Source organism: Myotis brandtii, unplaced genomic scaffold (assembly GCF_000412655.1).
Source record: "Myotis brandtii unplaced genomic scaffold, ASM41265v1 scaffold389, whole genome shotgun sequence".
NCBI classification, from domain to species: Eukaryota; Metazoa; Chordata; class Mammalia; order Chiroptera; family Vespertilionidae; genus Myotis; species Myotis brandtii.
Genome location: NW_005364914.1, coordinates 1713211 through 1737139, shown reverse-complemented (window position 1 = coordinate 1737139; position 23929 = coordinate 1713211). Strand labels below are relative to the sequence as shown.

Genomic DNA, 23929 nt, shown 5'->3' with positions numbered 1-23929 from the left:
AACTATAGAAATAATTTATAACTTAAAAAAGTCAAATGATACCAAAATATTTGAAGTAAAAATTAATATTTCCCAGTAATCTTCCTTTTGCCTCTTCCCTCAAGACAACCCCATAAAGGTCACATATAAGGTAAGGGCTTGGTGTTTAACCTTTTAAACATCATATCCAAAAACAACATATATTACTTATTTTAGTTTTACATAAATTGGATTATAAGCTGCACACTGTTTTGTGATATTTTTTAAATTAAATATATTATGAATAATGAATAGATAGTATTTATTGTCACAACAGCTTAGTTAATATAGGTACTAGTACAGATGAAGAAAATGAGACATAAATGGTTAAGTAACTTGACCTCTTTGCCACTCCATTTAGATCTACCTAAAATATGGTTAGTTTATTTTTGGTACCCATTCTTTATATTAATGAAAATGTACTTTGAAAAATTGTCTGTTTCAGAATGGTAGCAAAACTTAACTGATGTTGTTTTTCTATCTTTATTACAAACTTCAGCTGGAAAATTAGTCTTCTCTTTAAGAGAATTGAAAAAATACTCCTTAGAGAGGCATACAGAGCTTTTTCATTAATAATTAATTAGGTTGTTGAGTAAATTATTTCCATTATTGCAGAGTACAAAGACCTAAGACAGGCTTCATAGCTGGGTTAGAATTTTAGAGGTGCTAAAATGTGAGCCAAACACATATCGTAGAACCAATGAAATACGATGTGCATATTGATCTGTGGGATGTAGAGAGAGTGAAATAAGTGAGGAGCAAAGCAGCATGATCCTGTATGTGTAGAAGAGAACTGAGCTCTGTGAGACCTTGGCAACTCCTGTTCTGGAAGACCAGGGTTGGCCGGGGTGAGCTGAGTATTGGCTACTTTTTAGTGCTCATCCTCCCTCCATCTGAAAAATAAAGTGTTAGCTCACAGCTAATTTAGTCTTCCTGGAGCAGGGCCTCCCAAGGCCTGATTTCTTCATTCTCCTGTGGTTCACCTGCTGAGGGAAAGGCACACAGCTGGAGCGTTCTTACTCAAATTGTTATGTCTTCTCTCTCTCATGGGAGATGTTTGTGTTTTGTAATATTGCTAAGAGAGCTTAGAGGAAGCCTGCTTCTTGGTGCTCTGAGGAAGGACAAGTTGTAAGTGAATGTTGTCAATGTCAATGATCCTACTCCAGTTTCCATTGGAAAAGTACCTTTGCTTCCAAAAGCCTCAGTTTCACATTCATAACAAGGATATAATCAGTGGTGGTGATAGTCGAACTATTTACTAGCTGGTAGGGTATAGTCACTCTGGGAATGGGTGCCCCTGCCGTGCCAGGGTTAATCTTTCAGTTGCTGAATTATGGGGAGGTGTGGCAGTGCTGGGGGAGGAAAGACCTGATTGGAGTGGGAATGGGGCATTATGGAGTTTGAGAGTAACCATCTTCCAGCCATTCCTAGAATTTTAGATTTTTAGACTTTTAGCTGTTGTCATATACATACTAAGAGCTCAATAAATATTTGATGAGAGGATAAATGGGTGTAGATGATTAGTTTAAAATAAAAGAAAAGAAAACAAAGCTCCAGTAATCCAAGTTATTCAGGAGAAGGCATGTCTTTTTTTTTTTTTAATCTTTATTATTGAAAGTATTGCCCCATTGACCCCCTCCATCCCATGTCCACACCCCGCCCCCCGCCCCAGGCCCTCACCACCCCACAAGAAGGCATGTCTTAATGAAGTTTTTCTTTCGTAGCAGTTGGAAAAGTAAATGCATTTGTTATTTTGATATATTTGTGAAACAAAAGTAATGGCTGTCGGCTGTTGCCAAGTTGAGTCCTAATATTTCTGTCCTCTTTCTTATGAAATGGACAAGTATCACTTCTATTTATGGGCATTAGGAGGACACTATGACAGGGTTGAGGAAGAGCATGGGATAGGAAATCTTCACCCTTATTTATGTATATGGTTCATGTCACATCACTTAATGGTTTGTAAAATGGGAATCCTAGAGACAGGGCCTGTGGAGCAGTTGTGAGGGTTGAGGCCATTCATCAGTTTTGAGGCACTACATAAATTTTAGGTTTTTTTGTGAATAATAGATATTAAGGTATTCCAAATGAACCTATTTAAATAGATTAAACCTTTTTATCTTTATTTCTATTATAAACTTAGAAAACTTTTTGTAGTAGTATAATGGCTTATTCAAAGTTGAATGAGTGAAAATTTAAATGATTATTATTGAGGATTTATTATAGTTGGCACAGTTCTTGAAGGATATTTTTCCTACTTAGCTACTTTCACTCTGTGTGTGACATTAAGTGATAGAACTTTACCTTTAAGGCTTTCTTCCTTTGTGTGTGTCACCATGTGTTACAATATTCTGTTTTCTTTTTAATACATAATCTTCTATTAATGCCTTCTATTAATGCCTTTTGGGTTTTTTTTAAACTATAGAAATAATTTATAACTTAAAAAAGTCAAATGATACCAAAATATTTGAAGTAAAAATTAATATTTCCCAGTAATCTTCCTTTTGCCTCTTCCCTCAAGACAACCCCATAAAGGTCACATATAAGGTAAGGGCTTGGTGTTTAACCTTTTAAACATCATATCCAAAAACAACATATATTACTTATTTTAGTTTTACATAAATTGGATTATAAGCTGCACACTGTTTTGTGATATTTTTTAAATTAAATATATTATGAATAATGAATAGATAGTATTTATTGTCACAACAGCTTAGTTAATATAGGTACTAGTACAGATGAAGAAAATGAGATATAGATGGTTAAGTAACTTGGCCTCTTTGCCACTCCATTTAGATCTACCTAAAATATGGTTAGTTTATTTTTGGTACCCCTTCTTTATATTAATGAAAATGTACTTTGAAAAATTGTCTGTTTCAGAATGGTAGCAAAACTTAACTGATGTTGTTTTTCTATCTTTATTACAAACTTCAGCTGGAAAATTAGTCTTCTCTTTAAGAGAATTGAAAAAATACTCCTTAGAGAGGCATACAGAGCTTTTTCATTAATAATTAATTAGGTTGTTGAGTAAATTATTTCCATTATTGCAGAGTACAAAGACCTAAGACAGGCTTCATAGCTGGGTTAGAATTTTAGAGGTGCTAAAATGTGAGCCAAACACATATCGTAGAACCAATGAAATACGATGTGCATATTGATCTGTGGGATGTAGAGAGAGTGAAATAAGTGAGGAGCAAAGCAGCATGATCCTGTATGTGTAGAAGAGAACTGAGCTCTGTGAGACCTTGGCAACTCCTGTTCTGGAAGACCAGGGTTGGCCGGGATGAGCTGAGTATTGGCTACTTTTTAGTGCTCATCCTCCCTCCATCTGAAAAATGAGGTGTTAGCTCACAGCTAATTTAGTCTTCCTGGAGCAGGGCCTCCCAAGGCCTGATTTCTTCATTCTCCTGTGGTTCACCTGCTGAGGGAAAGGCACACAGCTGGAGCGTTCTTACTCAAATTGTTATGTCTTCTCTCTCTCATGGGAGATGTTTGTGTTTTGTAATATTGCTAAGAGAGCTTAGAGGAAGCCTGCTTCTTGGTGCTCTGAGGAAGGACAAGTTGTAAGTGAATGTTGTCAATGTCAATGATCCTACTCCAGTTTCCATTGGAAAAGTACCTTTGCTTCCAAAAGCCTCAGTTTCACATTCATAACAAGGATAGGGCATTGCTACGTGACATCATTACCCAGCACCCACAGCCACTGTTTCTGGGCTGGGCTGGGCTGTGGGCCGCATTTTGCACCGTGGGGTCTTGGCAGCATTGGCTGCGATTTGGTGAGGTGTTGCTCCAGGGTGGTGGTGGGGCCCGTGTCCCACTTGGGGGAAGCCAAGTGTTGGTTTGTCGGTGCCAGGTGCCGTTTATTTTTAAATGGCCAGTGCACGTCATGGCAGCTCCTACGTCAGGGGATGCATCTGCCTCCTGGTGGTCAATGCGTGTCATAGCTACCAGTCAGACGGATGGACACTTAGCCTTCTATATATATAGATTTTATGCTGGTATGTATTCACTAAATATCAGCCTTGGATATAATATGTGCCTTATATGAATGTTATGAAGATGACATTTAAATGTAATACGCAGAGCTGTTCTCAAATTTTAACTCACTACCACTAGTACTACCAGAGCTTAAAACAGAAAGAAGTCTTACATTAGTAATTCTGTTTCATATTTTTGTCTTCTTGTTCATATTTTATTTATTTAAAATATGTTTTATTAATTTCAGAGAGAGGAAGGGAGAGGGAGAGACAGAAACATCCATGATGAGAGAGAATCATCACTTGGCTGCCCCCCACATGCCCCCTACTGGGGATCGAGCCCACAACACTGGCATGTGCTGTGACTGAGAATCAAACCGTGACCCCTGGTTCATGGGTTGATGCTCAACCATGAGCCACACCGGCCGGGCCTCTTGTTCACATTTTAAATTTAGCATTCACAAATCATCAATGAATACACAGTTATTTTATTACGAACTAGGAGCTGGCTTGTGGCTGGCCTCTCTGTTGAGGACAGGGTGTCTGGAACCCTGTCTCCACACTCTTCTGTTGCTCTGGCTGATGCAGGGAATGAGGTTGATGTTCCTGTGATGAACTTGTATTCTGTTTGGGGAGATGTTTTCCTGCACCCCTTAGCAGCAGTTCTTAATTCGTTTCTACAGTGTTGTAATTTGGTGCTTTTCCATGTTAACTGTTTTCTCTTGAATTGTCAGATTTATATTCTGCTGTTGAAACTTTACTCAAAGAAAAGGACCTAGAGTGTGCAGAAACATCACAATTTATTGCATTTAGAAGGTAAAACATTTGCAATATTTTAATGTCTTTAGCCTTTAAATCTTCTTATTAATATAGGTACTGTGTGAATGAGAGTCTCTCTTTTTTTTTAATCCTCTCCGAGGACATGTTTTTATTGGCTTTAGAGAGAGAGGAAGGGAGGGGGAGAAAGACAGAAATCTTGATGTGAGAGAGAAACATTGATGTGTTGCCTCCCATACCTGCACTCTGACTGGGGATTGAACCGGCAACCTAGGTATGTGCCCTGACCGGGAATCAAACCCTCAACCTTTTTGTGGATGGGATGAATGCTCCACCCAATTGAGCCACACCACCCAGGGCAGAATGAGAGTTTCTTCTAGTTCATCACTGTTAATTCTCTCTCTGATTTTAGGTATTTCTTTGTTAGACATGCAGAGGGCATTTTCTAAGCAGGGCTCTTTCTACCAAATATTATGTTTAGAAATTCACAGGATCTCTGACTGGGGCAAAGGTTTATGTTAAGATCAAATTTACAAAATACTTTTTCCTGGAGAAAGTCCTGGAGACTTTTATTAGAATCCATTATGTCATATTGTTGGTAACAGAAACAAGCACAAAACCGTTCAGGTGACCTTTGCATTTTCATGTGTTTCAGGCAAGACTGTGATGTCATCAACGACTGCTGTTGCAAGCACTACACAGGCCTCCGACACAAGTGAGCACCAAAGAGTAGGAACTTTGGGGATGGTCCTACCTTGACTCACTTTTCTTTTGTTTGTTTTGACATTGATCACTGTAGCCACATATTTAAACATTATGTTTTTTTATTCATTTGTGAAGTAAGATGATCTCTTCAATTAAATATCATATATACCTTAGGAATTGACTTTTTGGTAACCAGTGTAGTAAAAAAAATAGTCAAATTTTCCTTGTGGTTTCTAGGTTGGCAAACTCCAGCTTCTGCAAGATGAGCTTGGAGAATTCAGGAGAATTTTTCACATTCTAATATGTGCGTAGTGTGTCCAAGAACTGTAGCAACAGGCTGCATGCAGAGAGTACCTTAGTGAACACCGATCAGAGAAATATGAGTGGAGAAAAGCCATTCTATGAACACAGGAAAAATTAACTCATATCTATTACATTTATCAACACCTTCTACTTATTAAGTGCAGAAAACTGAGAGATGTGTTAGTTGAGGGAATATACACACACACACACACACATACACAGCACGTTAGGTAACCTATGAAAGGGTTAACAAGCACGAGATTGGGGGCATGTATTCTGGATCCCAGTGACTCTGATCTTGGGCAGGTATATGAAAGAGGGTACTTACACAGGATTTCCTCATAGAGTTGTAGTAAGGATAAATGAAATAATATGCCTACAGCACTTATTGCAGTAACTGGCATATTGCCAGCGTTTATTCAATTTGCTGCTATTATTTTAATATGTTACAATTATTATCATAGAAGTACATATAAGTGCTGTAAGACCTGAAATAGGGTAGTGATAGGAGTCACTGCAGAAGGAGGATGAATTTAAAAGGTGGAATCAGTAAGATATTTGGTAACTTTTTGAATAGAGAGGGAAAGAGAGACATCAGCATCTATGCCAAGATTTCTAACAAAAATTTGGCTGGGCAGTGGTCTTGAGTTTGAAAGTGTAGGTAATCAGACCACACCTGTGGGAGTCTGATTCCTTGTTGAACTTTGGAGAGTAAAAGTGGAGTAAAGAAAATATGGAAATTATTTTGAGCATCAGATTGGATCTGAGTAGGAGTTAATGCTTAAACAAAATGAAATTAAGGTTTTCCAAACTTAATATTGTCATTTTCTAACCCAGAGACCATAAGAATAGACTTATATTTGGAGTTGGCCATAAAATTTGTTGTACCAGGAATGCATATCTCTCGGATTTACTGCCTGAAAATAACTTCAACAGTCAGAAAAGTAATGAACTAGAAGATGGTGTGCCTCATGGTGTTGCTAAAAATAAGCATGACTTTGAAAGTGGTATTCGACTCTGTAATGGAGAAATATTTTTCATAAGAAAGGTAAGTGATAATAGAAAAATAGTACCTTTTTACCTATTAGAGGTAGATTTTTTTTATTGCTCTATAATTGAATCAGAATCCAGCCATATTAGAGTTGACATTCTTCTTCCATAATTTTTTGTCAAGGATTTCTGCATCCATGTTTGAAGAATATTGGTTTGTGGTTTTCTAGTAATGTCTGATTTGGTGTCAGAGTGATGCTGGCTTTATAAAATGAAGGCTTTTATATATCTATATCTATATCTCTATATATATATGTATTTTAATCCTTATCTGAGGACATGCTTAGAGGAAGGGAGAAAGAGAGAGAGAGCGAGAGAGAGAGAGAGAGAGAGAAGCATCGATGTGAGAGGAAAACTTTGATGGGTTGCCTTCTGTAGGTACCCCAACCAGGGATGGAACCCACGACCAGGCATGTGCCCTGACCAGGAATCGAACCGGCAAACCTTCAGTGCACAGGATGATGCCCAACCAACTGAGCCACTCTGGCCGGGCTCTTCCATTTTCTAGAAGACTTTGTGAAAAACATTTTTAGTAAGTTTGAAGTGCTTGAGTAACAAAATCAAGGGACAAAGGACATATTTTACAAAGCATAATTTCCTTGGTTGCTGCTTAAATATAGAAACTATAAAACTAGTCACCTTGAATTTGTTCTCATTGTAGAAACACTCTCTTAAACTTATAAGCCGATTCTTTAAAAGTAGTTTTGCAAAGAGTATATGCAGACTTACATAGTCAGTACAAGAAATAAAATGTATAGACTTCAAAATAAGAAAGACAACACATACTTTTCCAGAAAGCCAAATTTAGTTAAGTTTCAAGGACCAAAAATTTCCATTTGTGTTTATTAAAATATTTGTGTGTGTGTGTATATATATATGTGTGTGTGTGTGTGAGTGTGTGTGTGTGTGTGTGTGTGTATTCAGTTTGTGCTCAAGCATAGGTTTTAAGCCTTTTGAAATTCTTAACAATTATACTGAATATACATGCTATTTTACTCATAAGGTGTTTGCATATGATGTTCAGTCCAACCATAGAATATCTTTGCAGTGTGCATATTTGAACACATACAAAATAGTTCTTTGTTTTGATGACAGGATATAACTGATGTAACTTTTGGAAAGAGAAGATATTTGACCATTGATAATATGGCTGGTTTGGAAGTAACTGTGGATTTTAAGAAACTAATGAAATTTTGTCACATAAGACATGCATGGGCAAGAACCATTCACACTTTTCAGGTAAGAATCAGATTTATGAAGCTGTTTAAATAGCTTGCCAAGCCATAGAATTCCTTATATTATTTTCTTCCTAATTTTTATTGCTTTTTTTTTTTTAAATTAGGAAACAAAATGTACAAAAGCACAGAAAATGCTACACAAATGTAAACTTTCTACTCTTTTTTTCTTCAGAGTTGTCTTTCTGAGGAGCTAAGACCTGCTAGCTAAAGCCTCATCCTCAGGCCTTCCCTTCCCACCAGGGGTAGAGGGTCAGGACCAGCAGGACTGAGTTGGCCTCTTGCGTCCATCTCCAGGGTTGCTTGGCATGGCACTGTTATTGATCTTGTCTTTATTTAAAATTTTGATATTTTGATCATCATGGATCTTTTTGCTTTAAATTTTACTTTTTAAAAATATTATATTACAATATTTATCTTGATTGCTGAGTTTCTTGGCATCCTCTTAAATTTTATGTCCTAAGCAAGTGCCTCACTTCTCCTGCCCTTGTCCCATGCCTTCCTACCCCCGTCAGAAGTTGCTTCTGCTCTGAATTTGCCCCTGAATTCACACAGAAACAGTGTCATCAAGGTGTGCAAAATGGTATTCTAATGCTTATAGATTTTTGTGACTTGCTTATTTTTTTTATGTAATCAACTATTATTGGGGTATAATTTGCATACATATTATAATTATAAAGTTGGATGAGTTTTGACAAATGTTTCCCCTTTCTCCACCCTTGTGAGGCAACCACTTTAAAAGAAAAATGTTTTTATTGATTTCAGAGAGAGGAAGGTAGAGGGAGAGAGAGATGGAAACTTCAGTGAGAGAGAAACATTGATCAGCTGCCTCCTGCACAACCCCTACTGGAGATCAAGCCCACAACCTGGGTATGTGCCCGGAACCCATGACCTCCTATAGCATGCACTGACGCCCAACTAACAGAGCATCACCGGCTGAGGGAACTACTTTTATCTTTTTTTATTTTTTTATAGAGAGGAAGGGAGAGGGATACAGAGTTAGAAACATCGATCAGCTGCCTCCTGCACACCTCCCACTGGGGATGTGCCCGCAACCAAGGTACATGCCCTTGACTGGAATCGAACCTGGGACCTTTCAGTCCGCAGGCCGACACTCTATCCACTGAGCCAAATCGGTTAGGGCGGGAACTACTTTTCATTTGGGAATAATTTTAGATTTATGAAAGAGTTGGGAAGATAGCACAGAGAGTTCCCATATACTCTTCACCCAGTCTAACCTTGGACCACATTGCAGTTAGTGCAACTTACTTTTAAGCTCTACTTTAATGCTCTTAAATTTTCATAAGTTATTAGTGGCTCTGTTATTTAGCTCATTGTTTTGAGCTCCCCTCTCTGAAGTTGGAATGTTGTTTTAATGATTGAAGTTTCCTCAGCTTCCATTTTTATGCAGAAAAATTTAGGTCAGCCTATATCCTCTACGAGTAGGCAGACACTAATTAGTGTAGGATTTTTATTTTTGAAGTGAATGGTGTCATACTTACCCCATCTCAGTTCCAAAAAGAATTTGAAATAGCTACAGAAATGCCTACAATTCAGCATGATATTTAAAAAAGATAAAGAAATGACATCAAGTGGAAAATAAAGGTAAAGATGGTGAAGGTTTCCTGCCAGGAGTGGGTTGGAATGCTTATACACACACCAACCTATTTGCTTGCTAATGCAGTAGATCCTGGGACAGAAAGAAGGCACAGTGAAAAAACTGGTGAAATCCAAAGTATAGACTTAAGTTAATAGCATTGCACCAATAGTAATTTCTTTTTGACAAATACCAAAATTATTTAAGATGTTAACTTAAGGCAGATTTGGCCTTAAATTCCCCCAAACAAGAGAGAAACAGTCAGTTGACTGTTTCTATTGGATAAAACAACAACCATTTATGAAGATGTGCAGTATTTGTGGATAGCATTGCACCAATAGTAATTTCTTTTTGACAAATAGCAAAATTATTTAAGATGTTAACTTAAGGTAGATTTGGCCTTAAATTCCCCTAAACAAGAGAGAAACAGTCAGTTGACTGTTTCTATTAGATAAAAACAACAACCATTTTTGAAGATGTGCAGTATTTGTGTCTGTGAGATCCTGGAGAAATTTCTTCCATGGTCTCTATACTTCTGAAAACTCATATCATTCAGTTCTAGGACATTTTCTTGAATAATTTCTTTAAGATCTCATGTCCCGAGTTTCCTCTGTTTTGTCTTTCTAGAGCAGTGGTTCTCAACCTTCCTAATGCCGCGACCCTTTAATACAGTTCCTCATGTTGTGGTGACCCCCAATTTCATTGTTACAAATTGAACATAATTAAAGCATAGTGATTAATCACCAAAACAATATGTAATTATATATGTGTTTTCCAATGGTCTTAGGTGACCCCTGTGAAAGGGTCGTTCGACCCCCAAAGGGGTTGCAACCCACAGGTTGGGAATCGCTGTTCTAGAACCTCAGTTATGTTGGACCTCCAGAAGTGGTTATCTCAGTTTCTTATCAATCCCTTTTATTTTCCATCTCATTATCATTTTGCTGTATTTTCTGAGAGAAAGTAAACTACATATTATCTTAGAAGGTGGTAGATGCTATGGAAAAGGGGTGGGGTGCAGTTATAATTTTATTTTATTATTATTATTTTTTCCTCACCCGCGGACATGCTTAGAAGTAGAGAGGGAGGGAGTGGGGGAGAAAGAGAAAAAAATAAAATCAGTGTGGGAGAGAAAACTTTGATTAGTTGCCTTCCCTGTGTGAGCTGACCAGGGATTGAACCTGCAACCTGGGTATGCGCCCTGACCATGAATCGATCCAGCAATCTTGCGGTGCATAGGACAATGGTCCACCGGGCTTTAGTTGTAATTTTAAATTAGGTGGTCAGCATAGGCCTCATTGAGAAGGTGGCATTGGAGTATAGACTTGAAAGAGGTAAAGAAGTTAACCATGTGGGTATCAGGGAGAACATTCTAGGTGGAGGGAAGAGCCAAGGTCAAGGTCCTTAGGTGGGAGCCTATCTGGCATATTTGAAGAGTTGGAACAGCCAGGAGGCCAGTGTGGGTGTGACAGGAGATGAGGTCAGAGAAGTAATGAGGGGGAGGGGGTTAGAAGGATAGGTCACATCCACGCGCCTTCTAGGACTATGTGTTAGTCAGTAGAGTAGCCAAATCTGGCTCTCCACCTGTTTTTGTAACTAAAGTTTGATGGGAACAGTCACATTCATTTACATGTTGGCTGTGACCGCTTTTGGACTGTACAGGAAGAGTTGAGTAGCTGCTGTAGAGACCATCTATCTACAAAGCCTAAATATTTATTCTTTGACCCTTGACAGAAAAAGGTTTTTGGACCCAACGCTAAAGTCCATATAGACTTTCAGATTCTCAGTCTATAAAATAATGAAGGTTTAAATATTAATGGTTTGTGTCGATTCATACAAGTTGTAAGTTTTAGAACAAATTTAGAGAATAGATGTGTATATAATTAAAAGTAAATGTACAAAGCGTGCCTCCCTAAGAAGTTAATAATAGTGTTAATAATTGAAAGAAGATTTAAAGAAATGGACATGTGGCTTATAGCAGGTGATTGAAGAAAAGCTAGGAGTCCTTGTCCTGCCTTCTGAGCCCACCTTTGGCAAGATGTTGTAATTTTTATCATCATTTACTCAGTGAGACACAGAATAAAGAACAGTGAGCAGAATAGAAGTGGTCCCACCTTCACAGAGCTCACAGTCCACTGAGGAATACAGTTACGAAGGTACCTCCCAGGCTGATAAGAATTCTGTGGTAGAGGAAGTACAGGGTGCTGGAAAGTATAGGGACGGGGCAAGAAGTGAGCCCAATGGAGGCCATGGACTGAATGCACGGGCAGAAACACGGAGAGATTCCTTGCGCTAGAGGCAGCGTAGCTCATGGGAATGAAAAGGGGAAAGGAGGGAGGGGAGCAGGGCCGAGGCTGGCTCTTGAAGGGCCATATGAGCCATATTAAGGAGAGACTTTGAGATCCTGGAAGCCATTAATTTTTTTTTTTTTAATTTATCTTTGTTGAAACTATTACAGATGGCCCTAGCTCAGGGGTGGGCAAACTTTTTGACTCAAGATTTCAAACGGGCCGGATCCGGTCTGAGGGCCGTAGTTTGCCCACAGCTGCCCTAGCTGGTTTGACTCAGTGGATAGAGCGTCAGCCTGAGGACTGAAGGATCCTGGGTTCGATTCCGGTCAAGGGCACATGCCCAGGTTACGGGCTCGATCCCTGGGCAGGAGGCAGCCGATCAATGATTCTCTCGCATCACTGATGTTTCTATCTCTCTCCTCCTCTCCCTTTCTCTCTGAAATCAATAAAAATATATTTTAAAAAATAGAAAGTATTACAGATGTCACCCTTTTTTCCCCCATTGATCCTCCTCTCACCCCTTCCCACTTCCTCAGGCCTTCACCACACTATTGTCTATGCATTATGGGTTATGCATATCTATAATAATGAAAGTGTAATATGCTAATTAGACGGGACATCCTTCCGGACCTTCTGGACGACTTTCCAGAAGAAGCTGTGAGGGCTGAGGCAGCTGCCGCGGTTGCCTTGGGCCGGGGCTGCTAGGGCCAAGTCCCTTGCATGAATTTCGTGCATTGTGCCTCTAGTATGCATATAAGTTCTTTGGTTAATCTCTTCCCCCCACCCCACCCCCTCCACTACCTCCTCCTTTCCTCTGAGATTCGACAGTCTGTTCCATGTTTCCATATCTCTGGATCTATTTTGTTTGTCAGTTTATTTTGTCATTAGATTCCACATGTAAGTGAGATGATGTGATACTTGTCTTTCTCTGACTGACTTATTTCACTTAGCATAATACTCTCCAGGTCCCTCCATGCTGTCTCAAAGGGTAAGAGGTCCCTCTTTTTTACTGCTGCATAGGATTCCATGGTGTAAATGTACCATAGCTTTTTTATCCACTCATCTACCAATGGACACTTGGGCTGTTCCCAGATCTTAGCTATTGTAAATAGCACTGCTCTGAACATAGGGGTGCATACATTCTTTCTGATTGGTGTTTAGGGTTTCCTAGCATATATTTCTAGAAGTGGGATCACTGGGTCAAATGGCAGTTTCATATTTAATTTTTTGAGGAAACTCCATACCTTTTTCCATAGTGGCTATACAAATCTGCATTCCCACCAGCAGTGTACTAGGGGTCCCTTTTCTCTACATCCTCGCCAGCACTTGTTGTTTGCTGATTCGTTGATGGAAGCCATTCTGGCAGGTGCGAGGAGATACCTCATTGTCGTTTTAATTTGCATCTCTCTGATGATCAGAGACTTTGAGCATGTTTTCATATGTCTCTTGGCCCTCTGTATGTCCACTTTGGAGAAGTGTCTTTTTAGGTCCTTTGCCCATTTTTTAATTGGATCGTTTGTCTTTTTTTTTGTTAAGTTGTATGAGCTCTTTATGTATTTTGGAAACTAACCCCTTATCAGATATATCATTGGCAAATATCTCCCATACAGTGGGATCCCTTACAAAATAAAAAGAGCCATTAATGGGTTTTAAGCAGAGTCTCTGTGATTGAATTTGCATTTTACAAGTATCACTGTAGCTGCCTTGAGGGCAGCGGAATGTAGCAAGTGTGAGTCCAGGGACACTGATTATGAGGCTTTGGGATTGTTCTCATGTTACTTAAATGAGGAATAAGAACTCAGCTCAGTTTAGGTAGACATTTACCTGTTTAGGAATACACAGTGTAAAGTCCAGAGGAGCAGTGGTGCTGTGTATCTGTTGAATGTATTTAGCATTTCTCTAATCAAGTACCACTTAAGTCAGTTTCTGAGACTGAGCAGCACTGGAAGGTAGCATTTGTCAGACTTTTATCATCTGAAGAGTTAGTTCAAACTCCTGGTGTCTATGGGGATAGAAGTGCTTGCTGTGTAGAAGGTTGTTTTTTGTTTTAACTGCAGATCTGTATTTTCCACGTGCCCATCTAGTCATTTGTCTCCCCACAATTCTTCTTTTGGCAGGGAAATGTGGGAACGTTAGGGGAGATAATGGTTCAAACCACTTCTTAGTTCATGTTGGCGCAGAAAATATAGGGGCTAAGAATAGCTACAAAACGATGCTTTTCTCAGTTAATGGTGACATCTGGCATTTTTCTTGCCTGTACCATTCTTGTCTTGCTAAACTTTTGTTTATCTTGAAAAAAGTAATGAATGGTTCAACAATGGGAAAATACAGAAAAGTAGGACAAAAAAATGATCCATCGGCCTTTCATTTTGGAGACAGTCTAGTTATAATTTTGATAGAATTGCCTTCCTTTTTTGTGATTTATTTTGTTTTGTCACATATTTATGTTTATTTTATAGGTACTTTTTTGGATCAGAGTAATTTTATTTTGTGTTACAGAGTTGTAATCATATAAAATATATATATTTATTCAATTTTTAAAGTTATATTTTTAAAGTATCTGATGTTTGCAACGTAGTATATCATGTATCTATATGTAGATACTTGATATAAATTTATATAAGTAAATATAGTATATATATTCGACCACTGGATTTTTAAGATGTGTGTCGTTTGTAATATAAAGTAAGAGTGGGATAATACATTTATACACAAGCTCATACAATCATTTTAAATTATTCCATTATTTGGCGCTGCACACAGACTTTAAAGTTTATTTCTGGGTTTCTACAAGCCAGCTGTGGATCCGTGAGACCTAAAGTTCGCAGCATAATCCGAAAACGCGAGTGCTTGGGGAATGCGGGGGCTGGGCCCCATCCGCAGGAACAGCCCGGCCGGTAGTCGGTGCTGGGCGCACTTGTCTCCTCTACCTCTGTGGGCTGAAGACACGAGCCTGTGCGCAGTACTAAGTCCCCCGTGCGTTGTTCCCTGTCAGGGGTCTGAGGAGCAGACCGTCGTCTACGCGGTGGGCAAGGCGGGCCGCCAGGACTGGCAGCACGTGTACACCGCGGTGACCCGCGGCCGCAGCAGAGTGTACGTCATTGCAGAAGAGGCTCAGCTCCGGAGCGCAATTTCCAGGAACAACGTCCGCAGAAAAACTCGTTTAAAACATTTTCTGCAAGACCAGCTCTCCTCAAGCTCTGAGTCTCCGGCGGAGGGTGCATCCCCGTCCAAGGGCCCCGAGGACAGCAGAGGCGCCAGCACACTGCCGCCAGCATCCCCGTTCCCTGCAGCCGCTGACTCGGTGACAGAGGATGGCCAGGCCTCTGCGGCTGCGTTCGAGGCATTCGCCTGCCCTGGCGGGTGGAGAGGACCTTTCCCTGGTGAAATGAATGCAGGCGATGATCCATCCCAACCGCGAGGGTCCAAAAGAACCTGTGCCATGGCTGATGAAAGTCCCAGCAAAGTCCGCATGGTAGGAGTGATGTTCTCACGTGCTCAGGCTTTACCTAAATGCCGCTCACAGCAGTTGCTGATGTGTGCCGGGGCGCTGTGCGTTTCTGTCCGTGTTGCGTTGGCTGTAGGACTGAAACAGCGTTTTCTCACGTCTGTTTCGTCCTCTCTGCTGCCCTGCTGGTCCTGGTGGTTTCTCTCTCAGCCCGAGGCTGGCACGCCAGGCGGCCTCAGCGATGGGCTTGCAGGAGAGGCTACTCCAGGGGTCCTCAAACTACGGCCCGCGGGCCACATGCAAATCCAAATATTGTATTTGTTCCCGTTTTGTTTTTTTACTTCAAAATAAGATACGTGCAGTGTGCATAGGAATTTGTTCATAGTTTTTTTTTAAAACTATAGTCCGGCCCTCCAACGGTCTGAGGGACAGTGAACTGGCCCCCTGTTTAAAAAGTTTGAGGCCCCCTGGTACTCTGTCTGCTGCACCTTCTTTCTGCAGATCCTTCTCACCCTCCCCTCCCTGTTGTAGGCCTGGTCTCACTCGTCTCCTCACAGCTCCATGGAAGCGGCTGGTTCCAGTCACCTTGTCAACCTTGTTCTTGACCCCTAGGTCTTGTTCTTTGTTTCCCTGACATTTCTAGTAGTTTTACACGCTGCCGCAGTTTCCGTGTTTTTTCCCCTTCCTTTCAGTGGTGCCTTATCTCACACCTCCCCCACCTCTGTCTCATCGCCCCCTCACCTCTTCACTCCCCGTCTTGTGTCGTATCTTCCCTCCCTCTGATGAACACACCTCTCCAGGGCTCAGTTCTTCTTTCCTTTGAGGACCCTTTCCACTCTCTAGGTTTCAGCTGTCACCTTTGCACTAATGATTTGTCAACCAGTAGTCTCAACTGTCCACTGCATTCCAGGTGTTGGGGACTCAGTGGTAAGTGACAGCCCCCACTCTCGCACTGCTGGCCCCGGGTGGGGGCAAAGGCTGTGCTTCCCCGAATGCTCTTTACACTGAAGGGGAGGGACGAACCGGCTCCCCAGGCTGCAGCTTTGTTCCTGGGATTGACTTTCTGGGACCACAGCCCAGCATCTGACTCTTTTTTTCTGCTTTCTCCACCTCAAACAGCATTCTCCGTTACACAAGCCGGACTCACCTTGCCTTCGCCCTCTACCTCCAGTTGATAGATTTATTGCAAAATGTAGCTCTCAGGAATTTCTTTCATTCTATGAAGTCTGGGCAATTTTAGAGCCTTACTTCATTTTCTCGGATGATTGCTGACCCGCTGCCTCCCCCCCTCACTCCCATCCTCCTAGAACACTCTGCACCTCATTACCAAATTCACCCCCTTAAGTGCTCAGCTCTTTCCTGTGTTAAAAGCCTTCCACTTAAGTTCCAGACTGTCTAGCTTGGCATTTGAGACCTTGCACAGTTTGACTCCAGCTCTCGGCATCATTTTATTTCCCACTGCTCTATTCCTGCGTTAGTCCAGCTAGTCCTCATTCACTGAAATGAACCAAACTTACTCTCATTTCTTCCTTTTGGCTTTTGCTGTGCGACTTGGTTTGGATGCCTTATTCTCTCTGCCTGCCCTCGTTTAGCATTTGATGGAAGTTTGGATCCTCTTCTGGTCACTGACCTAAATGTGGAGGGAGGAAAACAGACCCCTCTCTGACTTTGTTGACATTACAGTCTACCAGTGGGTCATAGGCAGTAAATACAAGAGAAATAAAATGTTCAGGTCAAGAAAGATTCTATGACGAAAAGAAAGGTAATGAGGTAGGGAATGGTGGGAGCAGGGGGAGGGCGGCAGGAGGTGCTACTTTGCCATGGGGGTCAGGTAAGGCCTTACTGAGGAGAGCACATGTGAGCTGATCAACCAACAGCCCCGTGAGGCTCAGAGAAGTGCTTCCAGGTGGAGGATACAGAAGAGGCAAAGCCTGAAGAGGGAACGGCCTTGTTGGAAGGGAAGCGGCTGATGTGCCGGTGGGTGAGGAAGAGGGTGTGTAGGTGGCGATGCTGGAGAGATGGCGGAGCCGTGGGAGGGAGATGGGGATGCGCTGGAGCTTTAGCACAGTTGTGACCCATCTGTGTGCTTACAGTCAGCCCGTGTGCTGCTGTGGAGAGTGAACTGTGGAAAGTGCGGTGGGAGCAGGGAGGCCAGTCAGAAGGCTGTCCTAGGGAAGGTGTAGGGAGGAGCAGGGAGGCCAGTCAGAAGGCTGTCCTAGGGAAGGTGTAGGGAGGAGCAGGGAGGTGATGAGAAGCAGAGAGATGCTGGATGCATTCTGCAGATGGAGTCAACATGACCTGCTGATTAGATGTGAGGGGGTAAAACAAAACGTTATCCAGGCTGGTTTCTGGGTTTCTGGTTGAAGTAACTTGGTGAGTGGCAGGGCCGCTTCCTGGGATGGCAAGGCCTTGAGAAGAGCCGGGTAAGGTGGACTCATTGAGGAAGCCAGTGGTGGGTGGGGGAGTTAGGGCCTCAGGGTGGATTGGGTTGGGCAGTGGTGGGTGGGGGAGTTAAGGCCTCAGGGTGGATTGGGGTGCGCAGTGGTGGGTGGGGGAGTTAGGGCCTCAGGGTGGATTGGGTTGGGCAGTGGTGGGTGGGGGAGTTAAGGCCTCAGGGTGGATTGGGGTGCGCAGTGGTGGGTGGGGGAGTTAGGGCCTCAGGGTGGATTGGGTTGGGCAGTGGTGGGTGGGGGAGTTAAGGCCTCAGGGTGGATTGGGGTGCGCAGTGGTGGGTGGGGGAGTTAGGGCCTCAGGGTGGATTGGGGTGGGCAGTGGTGGGTGGGGAGTTAGGGCCTCAGGGTGGATTGGAGTGCGCAGTGGTGGGTGTGGGGGTTAGGGCTTCATGGTGGGTTGGGGTGGGCAGTGTCCATGTGGGAGTCATTTGCATAAAGTGGTACTTAAAGGACTAGGAGAGTTAATTTCAGGAGAGACCACAGACAGGTCTGGCAGAGGAGGAAGTACTAGCAAGGGGCCTGGAAAGGTGTGAGGGAGGGAGAAGGAAAAGCGGGGTGGTGGGAGGGACTAGGAGGTGGGCGCGTGGGGGAAGCCGTGGCGGCAGCGTTTCTGAGGAGAGAGGGCTGTGCAGCAGAGAGAGGGCTGTGTCTGGATGGACGCCCTGTGGTCGGGGAGCAGTTCTTTATTTTGGAGGGCGCATCAAGGCATCCTAGGGTGTTGCTGGCATGGTCCAGTGGAGAACAAGGAATTCATGATTCGGAGACGGGCAATTGCAGGAATGGTGTCCGGAGGTGGGTCAGATGGGAAAAATCACGAGTGTGTGTAGGTGTTGCCTTTAGATACAGTCGGGGACAGGGACGCTTCTTCCATTGCAGCCGGACGGAGCGGGCGCAGTGCGCTGCTGGGTAGAGTGGAGGGTGGTGTTCTCAGCTGATGACCTCCGCCTCTCTTCATAGTGGAATTGAGCTCAGTTTCTGTTTAATTCATGAAACCCGCCCTTTCTCCGAACCAGCACTCTCCTGTGTACAGCACGTGCAGCCAGTTTAACTGTAAGTGCGGCTTATTGAGGGCAGCATGCCGATCCCACGGGAATAGCTCAGAAGTACTTGGTGGTTGTGCTAGGAGTTGTGAATATGTGGCATTCCGACCTTTAAATAAACCGACCCTTAGAGTCTGGTTCTTTCATGTGCTCAAGTCCTACGTGTTCTGTAGCCCCTGCTGTGCGAGTTCCTTTGAGAATCCCTTTCAGAGGCAAGAAAAGACCCTTTTGAATGTGTATAAGGGAAGCAAACGTCTACTGGGACCTATTTTTGTTTTTAGAAATAATCCAGTCAGTTCCATAGTTTTATGAATCAGATGATCCAATTTGGATAATATCATTTTGTGATTTTTTTAAAAAAAAGGTTGATTATGAATTACCTGGGTGGTTAAGTTGCTTTCTGTGCCGGCAGCAGGCTTGCTGGGGCGAGGCTCAGGCGTCCAGGGCTGAGCAGTAAAGCCGGGATGGAGCGGGCCACTGTGGGAGCCCAGGGGAGCAAGTGCCCACAGAACCCGCCTCTCCTAGGCCGAGTTCCGGGGAGAAACGTCTGCCTTCTGACCCCACAAGGGTACGCGACAGTTAAGCAGTTCACTGGGCGTGTGCCCGGCAGAGGGTCCAGTTGGGAAGGACTGGCACATTAGGCAATGCCAGTCTAGAACTGTGGCTGGAGCAGGACATGTAAGGGCGGGGCGGGGCTGAGCTGAGGACAGTGGGAGAGTCGGCGGAGAGGGCTCCTCTACAGAGAGTACATCCGCTGCAGCCATGGAGAGCCCGGGGCGTTGGAAATCTGGATTGACGATTATGGAGGTGACTCTGACTGGAGTTTAGTAGATGATGGTTAGGCAGAGGCTAGGGGCTGAGTTCCCAGCAAAAAGATGCTTTGAGTAACTTGTACAAAATGATTACACCCTAAGTCAAGTGGGGTGGAGAAGAGATGCTGAGGGGGTACAGTCGATGGGACTTACTAGTCAGTTACTTACATAGGGGGGTTGGGCCTGAAGGTGACTCCAGGCTTCTGGCTTGGGCGTCCAGGTGGATCCAGGTACCATCCATCAGGACTGGGCACAGAGGCTGAGGGACAGGTCTCGTGGGGAAAGTGATGCAGTTGGACATAGTGGGGAGGAAAAGTTTCTTTTCTTCTTAGTAGCAGCAGGCCCACTGCTGACTCTCAGCTTCTGCCTGTACTCCATGGGATGTGGACTTTCCATCTCAGCAAAACATCTCTTTTTCTGAAATGAACTGTGTTAACTCTTAGTAAGGCCATGGGGTAAGTAAGGCTCTGACCGGAGCAGAAAGCGAGGCAGCTCCAGGGAAAGGATCTTTTTCTAAGAGTGCCTGGCGATGTATTTCTCAGCAGGAACATGGGGTGTGGCTGTGGTTTCTGTGGGGGTGCCCAGAGAAGGTGGCAGCGCTATCCCTCTTCAGCTCGGAGCTGCCTCCGGCTGAGGCCAGCATCGCAGAAGACCCGTGAGCAGAGTGACGGCCCAGTGCCGACTGATGCCACGGCAGGAGGGCAGCCGCGCAGCCACGCGCTCCTGCTGTGGATTTCCTTACAGGGTTTGCCGGAAGCATGTGGCATTGACAAGAATCCCTAGAAACGTGGAGTAGAACTGAAAGCTTCAGGGCTGGTGAATTAGGAGCCTCTGTGTTTTCATGATTGTAGGCTTTTCGGTGTATTGAGATGTGTTGTTTCTAAAGGGTCGAATGCAGTGCCAAGGGCTGCCCACACCCCCTTGCTTTGTACTCACACTGCTGCACGGGAGCCCACCAGCATATATAGTGGGCCCTGTCCACACCTTTGGAAACTAGGTATATGGACTCATTCAGCAAATAGTCCCTTCTCCATGCCAGTGCCAGAGCTGGGGCTGGGGTACCACAGCGAGCAAAGGCAGACGTGAGCCCACAGGAAGGAGTAGACCCTGCTTGCTGTGGTCTGCGTCTTCCCAGCGATGGGGGAGTGTGTCGTCTCCCACAGAAGCAGTCAGGGGGAAAAGAAGTGCAGAGGGCAGACTGACTACACTTTTACAAAACTAACCTTTTTCTTTTCTTTTCCCCAATAGATGGAAGAATCATCTCCACAAGTGTCTTCCAGACTTCAGAATTTGAAACTAAATAATTTAACCCCCAGGCGACTTTTCAAACCCACAGATAATCAAGAAACTTAATTTTATTTCGGATTGCTCGTAATCATTTGTCTATTTTTTTTTTTTCCATTCAACACAAAATGAACATCATCACTTCAGAGTATCAAGATAAAAGAGGATGTCTATAACCGGAGTTCTCTTTTAAGGTGTTGGTGCTAGCAGGTGTTTTAAATTCATTTGATCAAAGAAAACCTTAATGATTTCAATACCTATCATCATGAGAACTGATAGCACTGGACATAAATGAGGGGAAATGATGTCATATATATTTTTAAAACCCTGCACTTTAAAAAGTGTTTTATTTTAGGATAATGCCTTACTGACTTCCACGATCATTGTGCGTGATCCTCACCCACGGGATGAAGCGGTGGAGAGATACCCGGCAGCTGCATCTTAACCGCCCCAGTTCCAGGACGGCGTGTCTTCCGCAAAGTGGTCGCCCCTCCAGGCTGCCCTTTGCTCCGTCACTGCGCTGGCTCCGCCTCACCGGGGCTTCCTCCTGGAAACCCCTTTTGAGTTGGGAGCACACTGGTTTTTATTTTCTTAATTTGAGATACAGTGGATGTGTAGCATTGTCTAAGCTTAAGGTGTACAATGTGTTGATTTGATACTTACATTTTGCAATATGATTACCACTATAGCATTAACTAACACCTCTATCATGTCACGTAATTATCATTTTTGGGAGGAGCACATTGTTTTGAAGACACTCTACTTTGGAAAAAAATTTTTCTCAGAGATTTTTCTTTTTCTAGAGATTTATTTATTGTTAAATAGTAAAATGAATATTAAGATTTACCTATTATCCCAGTGTTTTAAAAATAGCCGTATTGAGATAAAACTCACCTACAAATCACCCATTTACACAGTTGAGTGGCTGTTAGTATATTTGCAGTTGTGCTACCAACACCACAATCAGTTTTAGAATATTTTAATATAATCTCCCAAAGAAGTCTTATACCTCTTAGCTCTAATACCCTCATCCCCTCCAGCCCTAGGCAGCTGCTAATCTATTTGATCTCTATAATAGGCTCTTTTTACTTCTTTGATTTGCATAATATTTTCAGACTTCATATTGTATCATGTATCTATCAATGTGTTTCATCTATCTTTTTTAAAAAGGGATAAAAACAATTATGTATAAAAAGCTAGCATTGCTTCTTTTATTGGGTAGATGTCTTGGGTAATCCAGTCAAGGACAATCACTCAATCCAACTTGAAGCCTGTGTCCTTCATGTACCGCGGGAAAAACTGGCAGCATATACTGAGGCCATATTTCTCCATCAGACTGCTGGTTTGAGCTGATGGGGCATGATTGGGACCCCTGGCTCATTTGTGCAGGTGGCTCCAGAAGAGTTCAGGTGACCCTCTTGCTTTCAGTGATGCCATGAAGCAAAGAGCCTTCATCTCTTTTTATCACTGAGTAATGTTCTGTTGTATGGATATAGCACATTGATTCATTCATCAGTTGATGGACATTCAGGTTGTTTCTACTTTTGGGCTATTTTTAAAAAAATATTTTTTTTGTTGATTTCAGAGAGGAAAGGAGAGGGAGAGAAGAGATAGAAACATCAATGATGAGAGAGAAACATTGACTGGCTGCCTCCTGCACACCCCATATTGGGGATCAAGCCCACAACCCGGGTGTATGCCCGGGAATCAAACCATGACCTCCTGGTTCATAGTACAATGCTCAACCACTGAGCCACACCGGCCAGGCTACTTTTTGGCCATTATAACTAATGCTGCTATGAACATCTGTGTACAAGTTTTTGTGTGGACATATATTTTCATTTCTGTAAGGTGTATACCTAGGAGTGGAATTGCTGGCTCTTCCTGTAACTCTATGTTTAACCTTTTGAGGAACTGACAGACTGTTTCCCAAAGTAGCTGCACCATTTTATATTGATACCAGCAGTGTGTGAGGATTCCAGTTTCTCCATATTCTCGCCAACACTTGTTATTATCTGACTTGTTTATTATATAATCATGTAGTGGGTGTAAACTGATATTTCATTGTGGTTTTGATTTGCATTTCCCTGTGGCTAATGGTGTTGATCATCTTTTCATGTGTTTCTTGGCTATTTCCATGTCCTCTTAGGACAGCGGTTCTCAACCTGTGGGTGTCAACCCCTTTGGGGATCGAACGACCCTTTCACAGGGGTCACCTAAGACCATCGGAAAACACATATATAATTACATATTGTTTTTGTGATTGATCACTATGCTTTAATTATGTTCAATTTGTAACAATGAAAATACATCCTGCATATCAGATATTTACATTACGATTCATAACAGTAGCAAAATTACAGTTATGAAGTAGCAACAAAAATAATTTTATGGTTGGGGGTCAACACAACATGAGGAACTGTATTAAAGGGTCGCGGCATTAGGAAGGTTGAGAACCATTGTCTTAGAAGCAATGTCTATTTAGATCTTTTCCCATTTTAAAATTGTTTTTTTTAAAATTATCTATATATATAAAGAGCCAGGGTCTGTAACGTCCAAAATGACTGAAGGCTCAAACGAATGCCAGGCTGCGCAAGCAGCAGGCTTCGGTGGGTGGGGATTGGCGAGCAGGCTGACCTGCTGACCTCTCAGGGAGAGAGAGAGGCAGGGCTGACCAGCGGCTACCACGGCTGCTGGCAAAACCTGGAGAGAGAGAGAGAATCTGGGTGTGATCTGCAGCCTCAAGAATCAGACCCTGCTCTCTCTCTCTCCAGGCCTCAGCAGCAGCCATGTCTCTCTGTCTTCAAGAGATCAGCTCTTCATCCCGCTTGCCAGAAGCCTGGAATGGCTGTTGATCAGCCCTGCCTCTCTGATCAGGCCCAGAGATAGGCCTGGAGACGCTGACTGGCATAGAAACTGACCAATCAGAACCAAATCTGGGT

General features: G+C 42.9%; 1 protein-coding gene across 3 annotated transcripts in view; it reads left to right on the top strand.

The window, feature by feature from the left end:
- The window catches only part of HELB (helicase (DNA) B), a 60422-nt gene extending 37868 nt beyond the window's left edge, over positions 1-22554 (top strand). For 2 of the 3 annotated variants that reach the window (XM_014544926.1, XM_014544928.1), the window contains exons 8-13: positions 4730-4811; positions 5428-5487; positions 6618-6828; positions 7926-8069; positions 14946-15425; positions 20952-22554. In XM_014544926.1, coding sequence (XP_014400412.1) covers positions 4730-4811; positions 5428-5487; positions 6618-6828; positions 7926-8069; positions 14946-15425; positions 20952-21056 — 1082 coding nt within the window. In that variant the 3' untranslated portion in view covers positions 21057-22554. The remainder of the gene's footprint in view (positions 1-4729; positions 4812-5427; positions 5488-6617; positions 6829-7925; positions 8070-14945; positions 15426-20951) is intronic. The other variant, XM_014544927.1, reaches the window with a different exon arrangement.
- The last annotated feature ends 1375 nt before the right edge of the window (positions 22555-23929 follow it).